This window comes from Dermochelys coriacea, chromosome 11, assembly GCF_009764565.3.
Source record: "Dermochelys coriacea isolate rDerCor1 chromosome 11, rDerCor1.pri.v4, whole genome shotgun sequence".
In the NCBI taxonomy this organism is placed as follows: Eukaryota; Metazoa; Chordata; order Testudines; family Dermochelyidae; genus Dermochelys; species Dermochelys coriacea.
Window position 1 is genome coordinate 51968456 of NC_050078.2, and position 19692 is coordinate 51988147.

At 39.1% G+C, this 19692-nt stretch overlaps 1 protein-coding gene across 8 annotated transcripts in view; it reads left to right on the forward strand.

Moving 5' to 3' along the window:
- Positions 1-19692, forward strand: part of GULP1 (GULP PTB domain containing engulfment adaptor 1) — a 289955-nt gene that overhangs the window by 159316 nt on the left and 110947 nt on the right. For all 8 annotated transcript variants that reach the window (XM_043505462.1, XM_043505461.1, XM_043505459.1 and 5 more), the window contains one exon: positions 11533-11594. In XM_043505462.1, the coding sequence (XP_043361397.1) occupies positions 11533-11594 (62 nt within the window). The remainder of the gene's footprint in view (positions 1-11532; positions 11595-19692) is intronic.

A 19692-nucleotide genomic window follows, 5' to 3' on the forward strand; every position in this document is an offset into this window, starting at 1 on the left:
TGCTTTTGATAATAGTGAACAAAGTAGCATAGATCTCAGTGGGAACTTTTCCACTGACTTTAACAAGAGTTGGATTACCTATCAATTTTTATATTTCATGGAGGCAATGTTCTTTGTGTTTGAGTTTCAGAAACATTAAATAATTTAGAACCATGAAAAAGAAATTAATATTAGAATGAAAACTATCTACTTTTAAAATCAACAGATGCAAATTATATACCAATTTATATTAATAGAGTTTTCATGGATCTTATTCAAAACTAAGTAAGACAACTAAAGGGGAAAACTGAGATGTCATTGTCAATGATGTTGGAAAGTTGTTTTTTCTGAAACATGTTTTCAAAAACAGCACTGTGAAAATTCCTGCTTCTTCACTGTCAAAAGATATGAACGTTTTCTTTAGGTCAAGCACATAACACATATATGTTTCTCTATGTATTCCTCTGACCCATTTTTCTGTGCCTGGTCCCATCCTTACAGTGTACCACCTTTAGTTTAGCTTTGTATAGTGATACCCAACCAAGCAAGGTGACTATATTGAAAAACTTCATCTCCTCAAGTGCAGCAGTAAATAGTTATATTAGTAGAAATGTGCAGAGATCACACTCTCCCTAATCTCAGTTTCCGTATGTCTTGTCTTTATTGTCTTCAGTCTTAGTTGTAAGCTCTTCTAGGAATTTAATATGTTTTATAGTAAAGAAAGAGATTTCGTATTGTAAGGGAAATCATAAATGTTGTGACTATGTATCAGTGATCCTTATTATTAATATTGGTATCCAAGTCACGTGTATATAACTGAAGGGATGATCAGGGTCTAAACATATATACACACATACACACACTGTGTGTGTGTCTATGTAACATATATAAACAAACAGAAAGCATTAGATTATTAACTTTTAAATGAACAATTATCAGTATTCGGGGCCATATCTTAAAGGGTGTATGCTTTTTTTGCTGGCTCTGTAGCCTGAGATTTATAGATATTATTGTAGAGAGTGATCATATTGATGCACAAATAGGAAAGTTAACAGAATGGAGCCACTGTTTGTTGATTTATGCTGTATTAGAAGCACAGGAAAAATGTATTATTTTTGTCAGATGGAAAGAGACATTTTTAAGCACAGGGTAATCGTGCTGGAAATGTAGGCTATTTAAGGCCACATTTTTTCTCTCTGGGCCAAATTCAGCATTGAATTACAAGCTGTGAAATCTCACTGACTTGTTCAGGGTGTGGATCTGCACTGAATTTGGCCCATCATTTGTTATACTCTAATGCACAGATTTCATCCAAAAATAAATGCACAGGTGTCAGCCTTAGTTTAGATATGGGTACACAGGTCTATGTCCAGACTACTGTTCTGTGGGAAAATCTGAATTCTCTAACGTCATGTGGAAAAACATCATTTTTAACAGCTATGATTGCTGCCCAGTGATTGATTCATGAAACATGGAAGACCCCCACAACACTAAATTACATTGCAGTAATTACAAATGGCAAAGTATGAGAAATTGTATCTGTACTGACAGCTAAGCCAAATCATCATGGTTCTTTATGACAGTCATTTATGGAAATAGACAGACAAAATGTAATGGACAAAGTTTGAAATATCACAAGAATGCCTCAAGGAAAAGTTACAGAATACAATTTCACTTGAATGGACTGTCTATAAAATGATCTTCAGAATTATTATAATCTCAGGCTACATTTCACAGACAACATAAGTTTAGTGTTTCCTATTCTTCCTTTGGACATGAAGGAAACAAATGAAGCCATAAAAGTGGAGGAAATAACTATGGCACATAAATAAATAATGGTAAAAATCAATTTCTTCTACTGCTATTTTCCTTTGGTTTCATATTGCTTATTTAGATGTATGTAATTCATTTATCACAAATTTTTAAATAAGCAATAAAAAAGAAAGAAGGGTATTTTCTATTGTATTCTAACCTGTGAAAAGTTGAAGAAAATTAAACAAACAAATAAACAAACAAACAAAAAACAGAGACAATATAGCTGCCAGTGAACTTTAAAACTCTCTTGTGGAATGCATTAGAGTTTTTCCAAAACTTTAAAAGTTGTTATCTTTGTTCTTATTGTGTTCTTGTTGCTGTGGTATTTTTTTCTTAGATAGTCACTCAGTAAGATTTGTTTTTTTCATAAAAAATAATGATCACCTGCCTAAAAATTTTATTTCATTAGAAAACCAGGCCTAAATAAAAAATAAAGTAAAAAGCTAACACATAATGTAAATGCCTGGCTTTTTTTTTCACTAGTCAACCATGCTTACAAGTGAGAAATTGGGAGCATGTGAAAGGTACATAACTGCATGACAAATAGCCCTTTGCTACTACAGTTTTGTTGGCCTTTTGATATAGAAATTTGTCATTTACTTCTTCTTCTTCTTCTTCTAATACTTTAACTTGCTTCCAATATTAAAATTTTTGCATGAAAGATTATCAGATGGTTTCAGTCATAGCCCTTCTAGTGTTTGAAATATAGTGACAGGTGAAACTAGAATTTCAAGGACAGAGGCCCTTTTAGGTCAGTAACCTAACACATTTTATTTTCTAAGGGCCTTTTGTAACCATTATATTGTTCTCAGTTGGCTGCTTGGTTTCCTTTCCAATCTGTAAAATATGAGAGAGAATTCAGAAAGTTTGCAGATTACACTAAGATGGGGGGAGACGTAGATATGATGGAGGGTAGGGATAGGGTCTAGAGAGACCTAGACAAATTGGAGGATTGGGCCAAAAGAAATCTGATGCAGTTCAACAAGGACAAGTGAGAGTCCTGCACTTAGGAAGGAAAAATTCCATGCACCGCTACAGGCTGGGGACTGACTGGCTAAGTAGCAGTTCTGCAGAAAAGGACCTGGGAATTACAGTGGACAAGAAGCTGGATATGAGTCAGTAGTGTGTCCTTGTTGCCAAGAAGGCCAACGGTATATTAGGCTGTATTAGTAGTAGCATTGCCAGCAGATCAAGGGAAGTGATTATTCCCCTCTATTCGGCACTAGTGAGGCCACACCTGGAGTATTGCATCCAGTTTTGGTCCCCTCACTACAGAAGAGATGTGGACAAATTGGAGAGAGTCCAACAGAGGGCAACGAAAATGATTATGGGGCTGGAGCTCATGACTTTTGGGGAGAGGCTGAGGGAACTGGGGTTATTTAGTCTGCAGAAGAGGAGAGCGAGGGAGGATTTGATAACAGCCTTCAACTACCTGAAGGGGGGTTCCAAAGAGGATGGAGCTAGGCTGTTCTCAGTGATGGCAGATGACAGAACAAGGAGCAATGGTCTCAAGTTGCAGCGGGAGAGGTCTAGGATAGATATTAGGAAACACTATTTTACTAGGAAGGTGGTGAGCACTGGAATGTGTTACTTAGGAAGGTGGTGGAATCTCCATCCTTGGAGGTTTTTAAGGCCCTTGACAAAGCCCTGACTGGGATGATTTCATTTGTCCTGCTTACAGCAGGGGATTGGACTAGATGACTTCCTGAGGTGTCTTCCAACCCTATCTTTCTATATAGGGGAGAGCCAGTATATCAATATGGTTTCTGAGAGTAACCATGAGCGAGAAATTCAAAGAGAAAGTTTCTCTGTAGAGATGTTCTTGGGTTTGTGGGGTTCTGGTCTGATTTTATTTCTGAACTTCATGCAGTTGTACTGCTCCTCTTTGGTCCCATATTTTTTACCATGCAGGAAGCATTAGGCAGCACCTGGGAAAGTTCTAACTCATACAGTATTTTGCAATATATTCTCCTCTCCTTTCTGTGTGTGAGAGGGTAGTGTGGCCCTTTAGTATTTTGAATTTGGTATTTTCCTGTTTCCTAATTTGTCCAAAATATCCATAGAGCATTCTTATTATAATCATATTATAGGTTCCTACTTATCAAAGTATTTTAGGCAGCTCAAAAAAAAGAGCTCTGATTTTAACTTGAATAAAATAACCAATTTTCCCCTCTGCTAAGCTTAGGAAGCTCCTTCAAGACATAGGTTCATTATTTGCTCTCCAGGCACTGAAGCTGTAGCTTTCTAGAACATAATAGTTTTTTTGAAGAATATTGAGCCTCTTTGTCTGTTTCCATTGTGAGATTCAGGGCCTTAGGACAATTTAAACAGCTTAATGTACATAAGGTCAGATATTTTACATAAAGGCTTTCAAGCTGAAGAATTTGAGCTCTATAACCAATACATTATCCATTTAGAATTGGGGTTTGTTATTACCCATTTGTATAGTAAGTTGGACGTTGTGGGCCAAATTTTCAAAACTGGCCACAGAAAAGTGGCTTCAACAGTTGCACATGTGCCCAAATCCTGCAGTTATATGGACAAAATGGGTAATTCTTCATGTATGTATATAGGCACTTAAACAATTGTGTTAGCAGATAGAGATTTTGTATGTGTGTAAAACTTTCATATAGGCAGTTATATACTTGAATATCAGGCAGTTAAAAGTCTACAGTGACTTTTTGTGGAATGACAAATTTTGACAATTGTTGGTTAACTTTCATACTAACGCATATTTCTTAATCTTCTGAATTGCTGGCTATCATGAAAAATCATTTCTTGTCTGCTGAATTAAATTTTGGAGATGTATTCACAATGTCATACCCTGATAAGAATGATAAGGATTATTTCATATTTTGCTCATTCTCTTATGAAACTGTTGGAAAATTAGCAAGAATATCCAAACGATGATTAAACTTACACCATATTTCTGTCAAATACAAATGCTCTGCCAGGAAAATGTTATATGTCTATCTGTAAATACATACACTGTCTCAGACATATAGTCTTGTTTTTTATTTAGGTCTTTTTTAATAATCATCTTGACCATTTCCCCCTCTTTTGGATCCTCCATCCTCAAATTTTGTATCATTGTGGAGATGAATTTGAGTTCATTAACTTTGGAATATTTCCAACAGTTCTATAAGATTAAAGGTGATTTAATAACATCAGATAAATGTTGTTATTCTTTATACCAGAATAAAGTTTGGTGGATACTTTCCCTTCAAATTTCACTAGTGAAAATATGTCACTTCGTTGTAGTAATATCCAGCAATTCAGAAAAATGTAGCAACATGCTAGAGTACCAAAAGGGAGAAAAATTAACTGAGGTCAACTTTTTACCTAAAGATTTCTCTTTTGAAACTTCAGGGTCAGTTTAAGCATAAGAATGTAGGTATGCAGTTGTGATTGTAATTTTTACACTGACAAAAGTCTGTACCTTTCCCAGCCTGAATATCCTGTACATATTGCAGGCAGCAAGATTCCTGTCATACATTGTGGAGGTCACAATAGTCAACTGAATGGAGCCACCACTTTAGTTAAGGTTACAAATGTTCTAATACTTAACCCCTTTTTGTCCTATGTGAACTTCTGGCTTTGTAACAGAGCAGCAGCATCTCAATGGCTCCATTGTGGCCTGGCTGGCTCTGGAGCCCTCTGCCTCAGTTTCTCTCTTCTTCAGGGCTCCGTAGTGGGAGACTGCTGAAGATATGGCTTGACCCTCCAGCCAAGTCACAAAAAAAAATATGACACCTTCTGGGAGTAACAAGAGTCCAACCAAAAGTCCCAACAAAGAAAAAGCTTCTTCCACTCTTCCTGAGCGTCTCTGCAGCCTATCTGTGGTATTATGCCTCAGGCTAATTAATTATGGGATAGCTCAGGCTGGCCCCATTTCCCTTTTAAATGGGCTAGTGACCCTGTAGAAGGCTGATATGTTCCATGTTTGATCTCTCTCCAGACATGATTTTTTCCCCCTTGGAACACTCACAAATTCCCTCTAATAATTTGTGATTTAGGAAAGGGTGGTAAAATATACTTAGAGCTGGTCAAAACTTTTTGATTTTTTTTGGGGGGGAGATGTATCGCAAATCGGAATTAAACATTGAATTTCAAAATTTTTCATAAAATGGATTGTTGGTCTGTGTTCCACACCTACTCGGGAGCAAGGGGGTGTAAAACACTCTCTTACTTCTCTTTGCAGGCTAACTATATCACAAGTTGCAGTCCTGTGGTGAGAGCAGCCACTACAGGACCTCTAACTCCCCCTCTTGCAAAGGTTAGTGGGAAGTGGGTAGTCAAAGATGAAGAATGGATAGAGCCTGGATTCCATCTGCTTCCTCTCTGACTCTGTTCACCTAATGTGCCAACCAGCGACCAGCGTAGTTAAATTGTAATAGAAACAGTAGTAGTTTGCACCATGCGTTGGGCTGGCAAAAATTACTTCCCCCTCTGGAGCCTGGGAGGAACCAGGGACCACTCTCAGAGTCGCACTACCATCTCCAGCTTGCTCCTGGAGCAATACAGCTGCACACTGCCCCTTTCAGGGCTTCTGGCTAAGCCACAACATAGTCATTATGGAGCAGCAGAACTAGTAAGATGCACAAACGTACTAGCTTAACAATTCTAATCCTTTTGTTAAAAAAAAGTTAATACATCATTAAACCTGCGTAGTTAGTGTCACAAAAAGTGAAGAAATGCAAAAGCTGAGGATGATCAGTGTTACATATGTATTATTGCTGTTCTTTTTTTTCTGCTTAAATATGTAGATCACTTTATTATTATCTGTGTCCTAAAATGTATGGCATAAAACACACAGTATATGAGATAAGGTTGAGATAATGTCACTGGTTGAATCTAGCATTTACATTTCCTGACTTTTCGTAATTTTGTAACTATGCAAACTCAACATTGTCTTAATAGCATTTTGTTATTTTAATAAGCAGCCATTGAAAGCCATTCATAAGGTCCTGAAGCTCATGATGGAAGGATACTAAAAGGCTCTACATTCTGCAAACCTCGTTCTGTTCTAGGAAGATAAGACTTCAGTGTCTTGACATTGGCCTTGAGCTCCCGCTGGGGAGTGGGGTCCAGGGCTTGCCCCATTCCGCGCAGCTCCCAGAAGCAGTAGCATGTCCCCCCTTGGGCTCCTACACATAGGGGAAGGCACATTGGGAACTATGGCCAATGGGAGCTGCAGGGGCAACACCTGCGGACAGGGCGCCCCCAACCCCTCAGCCCCACCCCAGATCCTGCCCCCCCAGCTGGAGCCCTCACCCCTTCCTGCACCCCAACCCCCAATTTCATGAGCATTCATGCTCTCCATACAATTTCCATACCCAGATGTGGCCCTCGGGCCAAAAAGTTTGCCCACCCCTGGGTTAGGAGATATTTCTTGTGACTTTTCAGGATAGCTTCACCATTTATGTGAATTTTGCCTAAGCATGGCCTTGCTTAATGATGCAAACAGTGCTGCCAACCTGCAGCCACAAGCAGTCCCATGCTAATGGGATTCCAGTGCTAGTGTAAAGTTTAAGCTAGTGCTCCAGTGTCCCTCTTGTGTGTTCATGAGCTGCTACTTGCTAATTAAGGGCATGGGGTCTACACTGCCTCCCAGTTTGGACTATGGGGGTGTGAATAGGAGTATTACACCAAAGAGCTACGCTGTCACTCCCGTGTGGACACTGCGAGCATAAACTAAAAGGTTCCTACCTCATGTAAATATAGTCCTATTTGAAGAGAACTATAGTAATGCGAACTAGGAACCTTTTAGTTTGCTCCTGCAGTGTCCACATGGATTAAAGCACAGCTCTTTGGTGCTCACTGCTATTGTCATACTGATAGTCCAAACTGAGGGGTAATGCAGAAGTGACCTTAGAGTTCTATAGTGAATAGTATGAGTCCTTCAAAGAATCAAGATATCTCCCACTTTAACAAGACCCTGGCCAGGTACATCAGTTTTCCCCCTTCCTTCTTTTTAACAGCAAAGCTCCATCCCCTTATCTTCCCTGCACAAACACACAGATCTTGATGGACACATTACCCATAGTATTCCTTCCTTATAACAACCCCTGTAAGTCTCTTGGCATCACATTCTGGAGCTGTTGGATAGGGAGATGACCTCACACTGAAATCTGTAATGATATCCTTGCCCATTGAAGCCAATGGGAGTTTGCCATTGATTTTATGGGGACCAGAATAGAACTGGTCCTGTTGGGGGAAAAAGTTGATTTTTCAAAGTGAAGCTAAATGAATAACCCAAGCATGATGAAGCTATTTGGATGTAAAATTAGGCTGCAATTATTATTTCTTCTGGCATTGCCAAACAAATTTGTGGGGATCTGCAGGTGCCTTACTGACATTTCATGTGAGGTATTTTTACCAACAAAGACTTACCTTATGTATGTATTCAGAGTAGCAGCTGTGTTAGTCTGTATTTGCAAAAAGAACAGGAGTACTTGTGACACCTTAGAGACTAACAAATTTATTTGTGTATAAGCTTTCGTGAGCTACAGCCCACTTGATCGGATGCATCAAAGCTTATGCTCAAATAAATTTGTTAGTCTTTAAGGTGCCACAAGTACTCCTGTTCTTCTTATGTACATAGACATCTGATGGTATCCCACTGAAGTCACTGGAAATTTTACAGTCAAGAAATGCAGAACCATTAAAACATTTTCATTAATATTTTAAATTCACATTTCAAGGTAGGTTGTCCTGTGTAATTTTGCACTGCTTTGGAACTGCACTCATTTAAAGAACAGGGAGAAGTCCAGTTTTCAGTATGTCTTGTCTGTACTGTAATCGTGGAGTGTGATTACAGCTCATTATGACATATCTGAGCTAGTTTTAATCTATTTAGCTACAAGTCCAGAACAGTGAAGCTCTGGCATTGTGAGCTTTGGTGTGGGCTAGCTCCATGAGTAATTACTCAGGGTTCCTGGTGGGTTTGTCTAGCCTGTGCTGGAGCATGAACTGCCACAGCTTCACTGCTCCGGTACCTGAGCTAGCTAGATTAAAGCTATATCAGACTGAGCTGTAATTACACCAAGTGATTACAATATAGACACACTCATCTGACCTCTCTCTCTTAATCTGGACCTTCCTGCTACCTGGCAAACCCACTTTTCCCTCATCTCCCTCTAAATAGTGTACTGATTTTTAAAAGTATGATTCTTTAAAATAATAATATAATATATAAATCCAAATTAATCTTGGTTATGATGCTTTATCCTTTATTTTTTGTTTTCCAACTGTATTGATTATTAATTAAAAAAAAATTCATTACATCCCGGTGATCCCAGAACAACACATCACATCAAGGCCATTGACAGCTGATTTAATGTAGAGCAGTCTTCAGCTCAGAAATTATGCTGAGAGATTAGCCTAGCACACAGCAAACCCAGGATCAGGGGAGCAGAAAGGTCACTGTTGCATACATTTCCTCTCTCCCCACCTTACCCCCCGATATGCTGTGTGCCCCTCAACCATAGCCAAAAGCACATTTATAGCTACTGTACAATATCAAATATTAAATTATACCACTTTAAGGAACAAGTAGCTAAATCTTGTTCTTTCATGCAAGAGCTTCACTTTCAAAGAATACTGCTTTGTATGCTACAGAACAGATTCAGTTTTTTTTATACACACACCTTCCATTGAGTTGTGATTTTGTTATGAAAGTGATTGTAAAGACATATATCTTACAAATCAGATCTGCTCCTTATGCACATTCAGAGATGTAGATCTTTGTTTAGTTTAAAAAATAAGGTTTACTGCTTTTACTCCTGTTAAGACTGCAAGAGCCAAGCACAACTCAGAGAGAATGAGTTGGATTTTATTCATCCTTGTGTGTTATCAACAGAAAAAGTTAATTATTTAGTTATATCTGTGAAAACTCACTGAAGGAAAAGGGAATTGCATGTCCTTATCCAAGAGCAGAATTTTGCCTTATGCTACTCTTGTGGTGATTCATTCAATGAGGTTCCAGATTCTGCAACCATAACTCATGCTGACTGAAATGATAAGTCATATGTATAAGTAAGCGCTACTCACTGAGAGTAAAGTAATTCATCACAAATTTTTAAAAATCAGGAATGCCATGTAGTTATTTGAAAAAAATGGCCCCAAGCCAAATATTTAATTTCTCCTCTACATCATGTTTTATGCGGATTTCTAAAATTCTGGTGTTAAGAATTATTCTTCTGAAACTTTAGCAGATTAGTTTTACATAAAATAGGCATTTTAAAATAGTCATTACAAAGAAAAGGAAAGGCAAATGTATTTCACTGAGCAGTTAACACATGCTGTCAAAGCATAATAAAATTCACAGCAGGAAAAGTAAGACAATAGTTTACATTTCTTAGATGGATCATTAAAGGAAAATATGCAATTTTATTTAGGCCATCCAGTGAAAGATTAAAGTTTTAAAACTCTGTACCTAATTGTTAACATGGTTTAAGACATCATTTTTTTACAGGAACCTTCCCCATAGAAATATTGGAGATAACAGTTTTGCGTTTGATTTATTGTTTTTATTCATTTTTGAATAAATGAGAAATCTAAGAAAAACAGTCTTCTAGATATACAACATAATACATCAGAATAAAGGTAATATGCAGTCAATGTTTGGAACATCTGCATGGTGAAGAAAATATCAGAAAGACAAGGACAAACCACCTTGGATTGAAATACCACTTGTATAGGGAGGAGGAGGAAATCCAGAGATCAGGGCTCCAGATCTGATTTTAAATTCAGTGAAAGGTAATTAAAATGGAAAATCTCATAAATGCCCAGGATGAAAGTTAAGTTATTATATATCATTAAAAGTCACAAAGCCTTTCTGGATAGTCACATTTGTTTCTTATCTAGATTGACATCGCTTATCTAGTCTTATCTTGTCTCCTGAAATAATGGAGTTACTGGATGAATTTGACATTCATTTTCCAGCAAGAATTTTACCTAGCGGTCAGTGTTTAAGCATAGTTTGTCATCACTATTCTAATACTATTCCCATAATATTTTGACATATTATAATTAGTTAGAAGCAGCTGAAGCCTTATACAGCCAAGGTATGTGATTTTAAAGTGGCATGCGGGGATCTGCATTCATGCTTGTAAAAGGAAGCTCTTTCACATGACTGTATCTGCTGTACCTCCAATACCAAACAACTCTGCTGATTATTTTCTGTTTGGTTAGAGATAAGGTACAGCAATTCTACAAAGTGGTAGTACTTTGGAGAGGAAGGATGCTCCAGTGTAGAGTACTAGCCTGGGTCTGGAGAAACCTGGATTCAAGTGCCTGATCTGCCACAGACTTTCTGTGCGATTATGGACAAGTTTGTTAGGGCCAGAGTTTTAAAGGTATTTAGGTACCTAATGATGCAAATAGGTATCTTTTGGCATCAGAGAGTCAGGCACCTTGGCACTTTTGAAAATCCAAGTAGGTGCCTATCTGCATCTTTAGACACTAAGTACCTTTACAAATCTGGCCATTAGCCTCTCTGTGCCTCATTTCTCCATCTGTAAAATTGGGAAAATAGTACTGCTTTACCTCACAGGGATAAATTTACTAAAGTAAATTAGCGCTGAGATACTGTGGTAATGTGGCCCTTTATTATTACCTGCAATAGAAATATACTTATCTGAATAAAATTAGGATGACTGGGGCATTTAAAGTTACAATAAGAATCAATAAGGCATTTAATCTAGTGCAATTTTTTTTGTTTTGCTTTTTTTGCAGACAAAACATGGATGCACACTCCTGAGGCTTTATCCAAGCATTATATTCCGTACAATGCAAAGGTAAGAAAATGTCAATTAATTTCCTCTTTGTTTAAATTTTTAAAAATAAAATGAAGGGAAATTTTGAAATGAAAAGTCATTTTGAATAGAAAAATTGAAACATTTAATTTTGAAAATGTCAAAATGCTTCAATTTTTTGGATTTTCTTTTACTGAAACAATTCAGCGAAATCAACCCGAATTTGTGAAATGTTTCAATGTTCCCATATCTGCTTTTTAGTTTTGTTTGTTTGCTGGAAAAACTTTCAGGCAAAAAATTTCACCCAGTTTTGTTTGGTGGATTCACTGCTGCATGGATTCTCTTCCTCTCCCCACATGGAGTGCTGCCAATGTATCAAGCTACTTCAGCTCATCAGACAGGTTCCTCAGCTAGCTCGTGATCTTAGTAATGAGGATTCCTTCCTCATCTCCTAAACCTCTGACCAGCACCTGTTGTTCTGATTGTGTGCTGGGGCTTTGATTTGTCCTGTAGAGGCAGGTGATGAGAGACTATTACAAAGATTTCAAATTTTGAAGGTTGTCACATCAGACTGATAACAAGAATTTTTGCTATAAACTGGGGACTTGTCAGTTGGAAGCAACAGAAGAGGACAAAGACCTGGGTGTACTGGTTGATCACAGGATGACTATGAAACATCGATGTAATGTGGCCATAAAAAAAGCAAATGCAATCCTATGATGCATCAGGCAAGGTATTTCCAGTAGAGATAGGAAGTGTTAGTACCATTTCACACGGCACTGGTGCAGAGAATGGCTACTAGGATGATCCAAGGAATGGAAAACCTACCTTTTGAGAGGAAACTCAAAGAAGCTGGCTTGTTTAATCTAAACCAGGGGTTCTCATCATACCGCAACCCCCTTCTGACAACAGAGTTACTACATGACCCCAGAAGGGGAGCAGAGACCAGGCCCCACTGCCTTGGGTGGGAAGAGAGGGGGCCACAGCCCTAGGCCCACTGCCCCAGGTGGAGGTGGAGCTCAGGCTTCAGCTTCAGCCTGGGTCCCAGCAAGTCTAATGCTGGCCCTGGTGACCCCATTTAAATGGGGTCACAACCCACATTGGGGTCCCAACCCACCGTTTGAGAACCGCTGGTCTAAACAAAAGAAAACTGAGGGGAGATATAAGTGCTCTCTATCAATACATCAGAGGGATAAAGGAGGAGGAGTTATTTAAGTTAAGCTCCAATGTGGACACAAGAACAAATGGATATAAACTGGCCATCAATAAGTTTAGGCTTAAATTAGGTGAAGGTTTCTAACCATCAGAGGAGTGAACTTCTGGAACAGCCTTCCAAGGGGAGCAGTGGGGACGTAAAACCTAACTGGCTCCAAGACTGAGCTTGATATGTTTATGGAGAGGATTGTATAATTGGACTGCCTACAATAGCATGTGGCCCATCAGCTACTGCCAGTAGCAAAAATCCCAATGGCTAGAGATGGGACACTAGATAGGAAGGGCTCTGAGTTACTACAGATAATTCTTTCCCAAGTATCTGCTTGGTGGGTCTTGCCTACCTGCTCAGGATCTAACTGATTGCCATATTTGAGGTTGGGAAGGAATTTTTCCCTGGGTCAGATTGGCAGAGACTCTGGGGTTTCTTCACCTTCCTCTGCAGCATGGGGCATGGGTCACTTGCAGGTTTAAACCAGTGTAAATGGTGAATTCTCTGTAACTTGCATCTCTAAACCATGATCTGAGGACTTCAGTAACTCAGCCACAGGTTAGGGGTCCATTACAGAAGTGGGTGGGTGAGGTTCTATAGCCTACAATTTGCAGGAGGTCAGACTAGATGATCACGATGGTCCCCTCTGACCTTAAAGTCTAGGAGTCTGAGTCTTCCTGTCATAAATATTTGGTGGAATCATTGTTTCATCCATATGTCAAGAGCAAAACCGTAACTGGACTTTGATCTCATAAAATAAATGTCCATGACCAAGTTACCTCCTCCATCTTCATTTTTCTTCTCTAGTTCTGATTTCTTTCTTGAATCTGTATAGAGGCAGAGGAATCTCATAGATAGGTGTTGATACAGGTATTTTGAAAAGTATTTCAAAATGCAGAAGGAAACAAAGAAACAGTGGATGACACAGTAATACTCATAAAAACAACAGTCCAGCATCAACCATTGTTGATGGAAATAACATTCAGTGGAAGACTATCTTCAGGCTTATTGTAAAGGTCAATCATTCCAAGCAGAGATCTATTTGGCTGAATGCATTCTCTAGTATATCTACCATTTAGTATGTGTTCACAACATCTAAGTTGTGTTGGGTCTCTCTGTTACTTACCTTGAGCATTGGCAGATTTTGCAGCATACTCACCAGGATATCTTTGTAACTTCTCCAGTGCTGAGAGCATGCAACTGGTTTCCATCAATGCAGCACGTTGGTATAAAATGTTTGGCTGATATATCATAAATAAGGCTGCGAGTCTGTCACGGAAGTCATGGAATCTGTGACCTCCATGACTTCTGTATCCACTGGTGCTGGCTCAGCCCCTGGGCCTGGGCAGTTTGAGTGTGTGGGAGGGGGCTAGTGGCAGGGGGTTGGGTGGTGTGGGGGGAGGGGCACTTACCTGGGGTGGGAGGCTCCCCGGCTCCCACTGGCATGCCTCCCCTGAAACTCCTAGGTGGAGGAGGGGCCAATGGGAGGGGCTCCGTGCCCACAAGCCCTGCCTCCGCAGCTCCCACTGGTTGTAGCTCCCGACCAACGTGAGCTGCAGCAGCAGGTGCTTGTGGTAGGAGCTGCAGTGCCCCTGCCCTGGCCCCTGCCTCCGCCACCTAGGTGTTGCAGGGACACAGAACCAGGTCAGAAGCCACTGCCAGACTCCGGGTCGCATGCTGTGTCACGGCCCAGCTCCCCACCACCACCAGCACCAATGGGGGTCCCTAGCTGTGTGCCACACTATGGCCCCACACGGGGGGGATCTCCCTCCCCAGAGCACCCATGGCCCCCTGCCCAAGTTTTAGTCACAGCGGGTATTTTTAGTAAAAGTCATGGACAGGTCACTGGCCTGTGAATTTTTGTTTATGGCCCGTGATCTGGCTATGACTTTTACCAAAAATACCTATGACTAAAACATAGCCTTAATCATAAACAAGCCTCTGCACATGCTTTGCTAGAAGCACCACAGAAATAATCACAAGCTCATTAAATAGAATCTTGCAGATTTTCTCTTTAGTCCTGCAAAGACCAGTTGTTTCTCAGCAGTCAGCATTGTAACCATAAATTGGTATATCACAAGTAAAAAAGAAAAGAAGTACTTGTGGCATGTTAGCAACTAACAAATTTATTTAAGCATAAGCTTTTGTGAGCTACAGCTCACTTCATTGGATGCATTCTAAGGTGCCACAAGTACTCCTTTTCCTTTTGCGAATACAGACTAACACGGCTGCTACTCTGACAGTGAAACTCTTAAAGGGCTTTCACATTCTGGTGTGACCAACTGTGATATAAATTCATTGTTATCAGTTCAGGTGCCAGTCATGCTATTATCTTGCATTTTGAAAACTATTGTAAGACTTAGGGACCAAAAAGTATATAAAAATGGAACACCACTTGTAACGGATCAGTCTGCGAGAATGCCTGAGTTTGAAACTATTATATTGATTCCTCTATTTATAAGCCTATATTTCAAAATAACAGCCCCAGAATTAAATTAATTACATTAAGTATAAATGTATGATGCTATAGTGTAGCAGTAGTATGATTTCTATATGGTAAAGAATTATTATTTTACTCAGGATGAGCTTTTTATATGGATTACAAAAACAGGCTGTTATTCATTTACAATATAAATATAAAACCCAATATGCAGCTCTAATATTTGCAACACCTGGCTCCTCACCAATGGCAATAATTTTCCTGGCTGCCTACAACAGAAAGACTGAGATCCAGATCCTCAGCTGGTGTAAATTGGCATAGATCCACTGAGGCCAATGAGCTGTGCCAGTTTACACCAGTTAAGGATCTGTCTTTTCAATCCCAACTTTAAAGCATCATTTTCATTACATTTTCTTGGCTTCCAATATTTTTCACACAAAGTAAAACTATTTCCCCATGTTATTTCTCCCCCCCCCCCCACATTGTTCCTCAGAAATTCTTGTTAACTGCTGGAAATAGCCTACCTTGCTTGTCACCATGAAAGGTTTTCCTCTTCCCCCCCCACCCCGCTGCTGGTGATGGCTTATTTTAAGTGATCACTGTCCTTACAGTGTGTATGATAAACCCATTGTTTCATGTTCTCTGTGTGTGTATATCAATCTCCCCTCTGTTTTTTCCACCAAATATATCCGATGAAGTGAGCTGTAGCTCACGAAAGCTTATGCTCTAATAAATTTGTTAGTCTCTAAGGTGCCACAAGTACTCCTTTTCTTTTTTGTGAATACAGACTAACACGGCTGCTACTCTGAAACCTGTCAATATTTTTCTTGGCTTTTAAGACTAAGGACATACATACATAAGTTCATCATTACTTTTTGTAGCACTCCAATTTTGTATCTCTGTCATACTAAAACGTGTATCCAAACAATTGAATACATTGTGCGAAATAATGGTACAAGCTTACGAACATTTATGAAGTTCCCGAGACTAGGCTCAATAGTTTTTAGAAAGTGCTTACTGGCCACATAAGTAGTACCCCATTGAGAATTCTACAGTATTGTGTATCCTATCTCCTCCTGCATTTGAACACTGACAAAGAACGATACCATGACACTATTTCTCATGGGAATGATTGGATAAGGTAATTAGTTTCATGAAAAGAAATAAAGATGAACTGCTTAAAAAGTCAAATAAAATAAAGCTTTATTATGGAAAACAATGCCATAGAATCACATCCAAGTACATAACTCAGTTTAAATCATCTAAACTAAAATAAATTCTCCAGAATAAAAAAAAGGAGTATACTAAGAATTTTTCCTGATTTTTTTTTCAAAAAGTTAATGTTTTTTTCTGAGATGATGGAGAAGAAAATAAATTGGTAATATCTAACCATAAGTACTTTAAAAAAAAAAAAAGGCCGTGTACATGCAATACATTACTATAGGTCTTTTTACATAAAAAGGCCAAGCAAAAGCAAATTCAGTGCAAGCTGAAAGGCCTAGCACCTTGCAGAATGGAGCTTAATGTACAAATTGTAGAAGATTCATTGATAGTTTCTTTTTCTTTTTTTGTTGTTATTGCTTTAGAAAGTCCTTTTCATATATTTTAATAAAGAATTGGCAATGTATTATACTTTACAGCACAGCATAGGCAACTTTAGTTGGGGTCCAAGGCTGCAATTGCATCTACAGAAATCAGGCCAGGTCAGAACAAACCCAAGTGGTGGTATGATCTGGCACATGAGGTCGTAGTGCTATTCAGGTTTTGTGCCTGCCATTGATGGTGTGGGAAGTGACTAGCCTGCCCCAGCCAGGCCCAGATCCAGTTGTTGCTGCCACTAGCATAATTGCATCAAGCCCAAAGTGACCCACAGGGCTGAAGTTCAGCAAGACGTGGGACGGGGAACAGCCCCCCAGCAGCACTGCTCTGCCTTTATTCCTGACAGATTGGGCAGTAACTCCACAGGACTGGGCCCTCTCTGCTCCTCCCCTCTCCTTGGCCCCTACCCCGGCCATCCCGTCTCCATCCCAAGAGGGATGGGAGCCACACCACAAGCCTGGGCACTCATTGACCTTCCCTGGTCCTTCATTCACACACCTATTGAATTGAGTGGCCTACACCCACCCCTGCAGCACAGCAAGTCCTAGACTCCCCATACACACACACACACACACACACACATGCTGCGGACGTGTTATTTATTAAAGAGACTATCTCCAAAGGCAGCGTTCTATGATTTCATTTGTTCCCCTAGGAATGAAATCCTGGCACTATAGAGCCAAGGGCGTTTTGCATTGTTCTCAATTTAAAATTCAGAGAAGTGCTTTTTGTTTTGGTTTTTATAAACCTAAACATTTGAGATTCCAGCCAGGAAAGATAAGAATGACTCCAGATGTTATTTCAAAAGAAGGACTTTGTGCTAGTTTCCACCACTGTCCTATCCTGCTCCCACTAAGTCAATGACAGAAAGGTTGCAATGACTTCAGTGGAATCAGGACTGATGGTTTTTTCAATATGTAACTGTGCTGGAAGCTTAAATGGGTGATAAAAAGCATTTTTTGGGAGGGGATTAAAGGGAGGCAAGCTTTATAAAATATTAAATATTTCTCATTGATGTAATTCTTATAGTGCCTTGTAATTAAAAAACAGATTGATGAATTGTCTTCAAATTTTTGAGAAAAATTCTCCTTTGCCTTAAAGGTAATTCTGGGCGTTTTCAAGTTCAATACATTTTCCAAGACAAAATGATTAGGGTGATTAAAATAGAGTTTTATAACAGATTCTGGTTGCACCTTTAGTTATGGAAAGATTGCTCTCTCTCCATAATCTTCCCCTACTGAACTAAGGTATGTGTTCTGCCAATAGCAAGTTATTTCTTCCCAAACCAGCAATAACTCTATAATGTCACTTCTGTAGTACATTATATTGTTTTTCCATATTTCATATGTAGTCATTTGGCTATTCGTTGACTTCTTTCATATTTCCATAGGGGACACACACACACGTTTGTGCTTTTTATTGGATCTGCCACATGGGTCCAATATTAGTGCTGATGGCTGGCATCATGGTAAGAAGATGGTTTTGGGATTACACTGAGGCTGGAGGCTATTATTGTCATACTTTACTATACATGCCACACTAAACTCACGGGAATGTACTGCCCAAAGACTGATAATGGCTTGGTGATGTATGAGGCAACCATGTTTTCAAGTCAGTTTCAGACTTATTTTCTTTCCACCACTTAAAACTTCAAGTTTGAGCTATGGATGAATTTGTTGGTTCTCACCCAAGTTCAAACTTGTCATTTAAAATAATAATAATAATAACCTTCCAGAAAAAGTTGTTGTCACCCATCTGTGCTACCCTACCTTTGACAATCATTTGAAAACATTCCAGACAGTACACACATCCCTACACAACATGCCATCAGGGATATTTCATCCCCAATACTAAATGTGCAGTTTGGAATTAGAAATCTATAATACAAGCTAGATATGTGACAAGTACCAAATGCATTACAATTAAATATCTAGCAACAAAATATTGCCTGAGAAAGTTATGTGGTATCAATCCTGGCCATAACACACAAACTTTGTTCATTGCAGTCTAAACTGATTTATTTTTATCTGATAACACTTTCTCCATCATCTGTTAGGCCTGGACTAAGCTCAAAAGTTTTGCCAGAAGAGCTATGTTGGTTAGGAGGGTGAAAAAAATCACACCCCTAACCAATATAGCAATGCTGGGAAAAGTCCTGGTATAGACATAGTTGAGATTGGCAAAAAAAGTGCTTTTTCTGGTATAGTTTATTTCACTCAGAACACTGGAAGAAACTATACCTGCAAATACTCTTGCCCAAATAAGCTGCATCTCCATTAGGAGGATTTCCTAGTATAGCTGTGCCTAGGTAGCTATACTGGCAAACCCTTTCGAGTGTCGACAAGGCCTTATTCTCTTATAGCCTTCCGACTTATAGGTCTGTCAGATTCTGAACGCCCTTGGTTTATTTCCTGTTTTCTGTTGTGATTTTCCTTTTAAGCCAATACATTTATCTCGGTTCCTCTTCCTGTTAATGACGCTTTCCTCTGGAATTCCTATTTGTGCCTATTATAAATTAGGGTGCCATTGGATGAGGGTAGCCCCATGATGACTGATATTAGCATGAGGAATAATTCTAAAATTGTAATAAATATATCACAAACAAAGGAGGCAAATGGCAGAGTCTGGAATGACTATGGTCTTGGGCAGGTAAAAATAAATGAGACTCTGCAGCAGGAAATTGTATACCATTTTCAAGAAAACTAGATGTAAAGAATGCCGGAAATGACAAGACACGGTAAAATAAAAAAATAAAGATTAGAAGGTAAATGTTAGGCATAGCGAGATATTCTGAAGAGAGCTCCAGAATATCAGAAGTAAGAAACTAATGAAAGAGAAAGGGAGAACATAACAGGACATATAATGAAACATAGGAAAAGAAGATAATAATATTAACA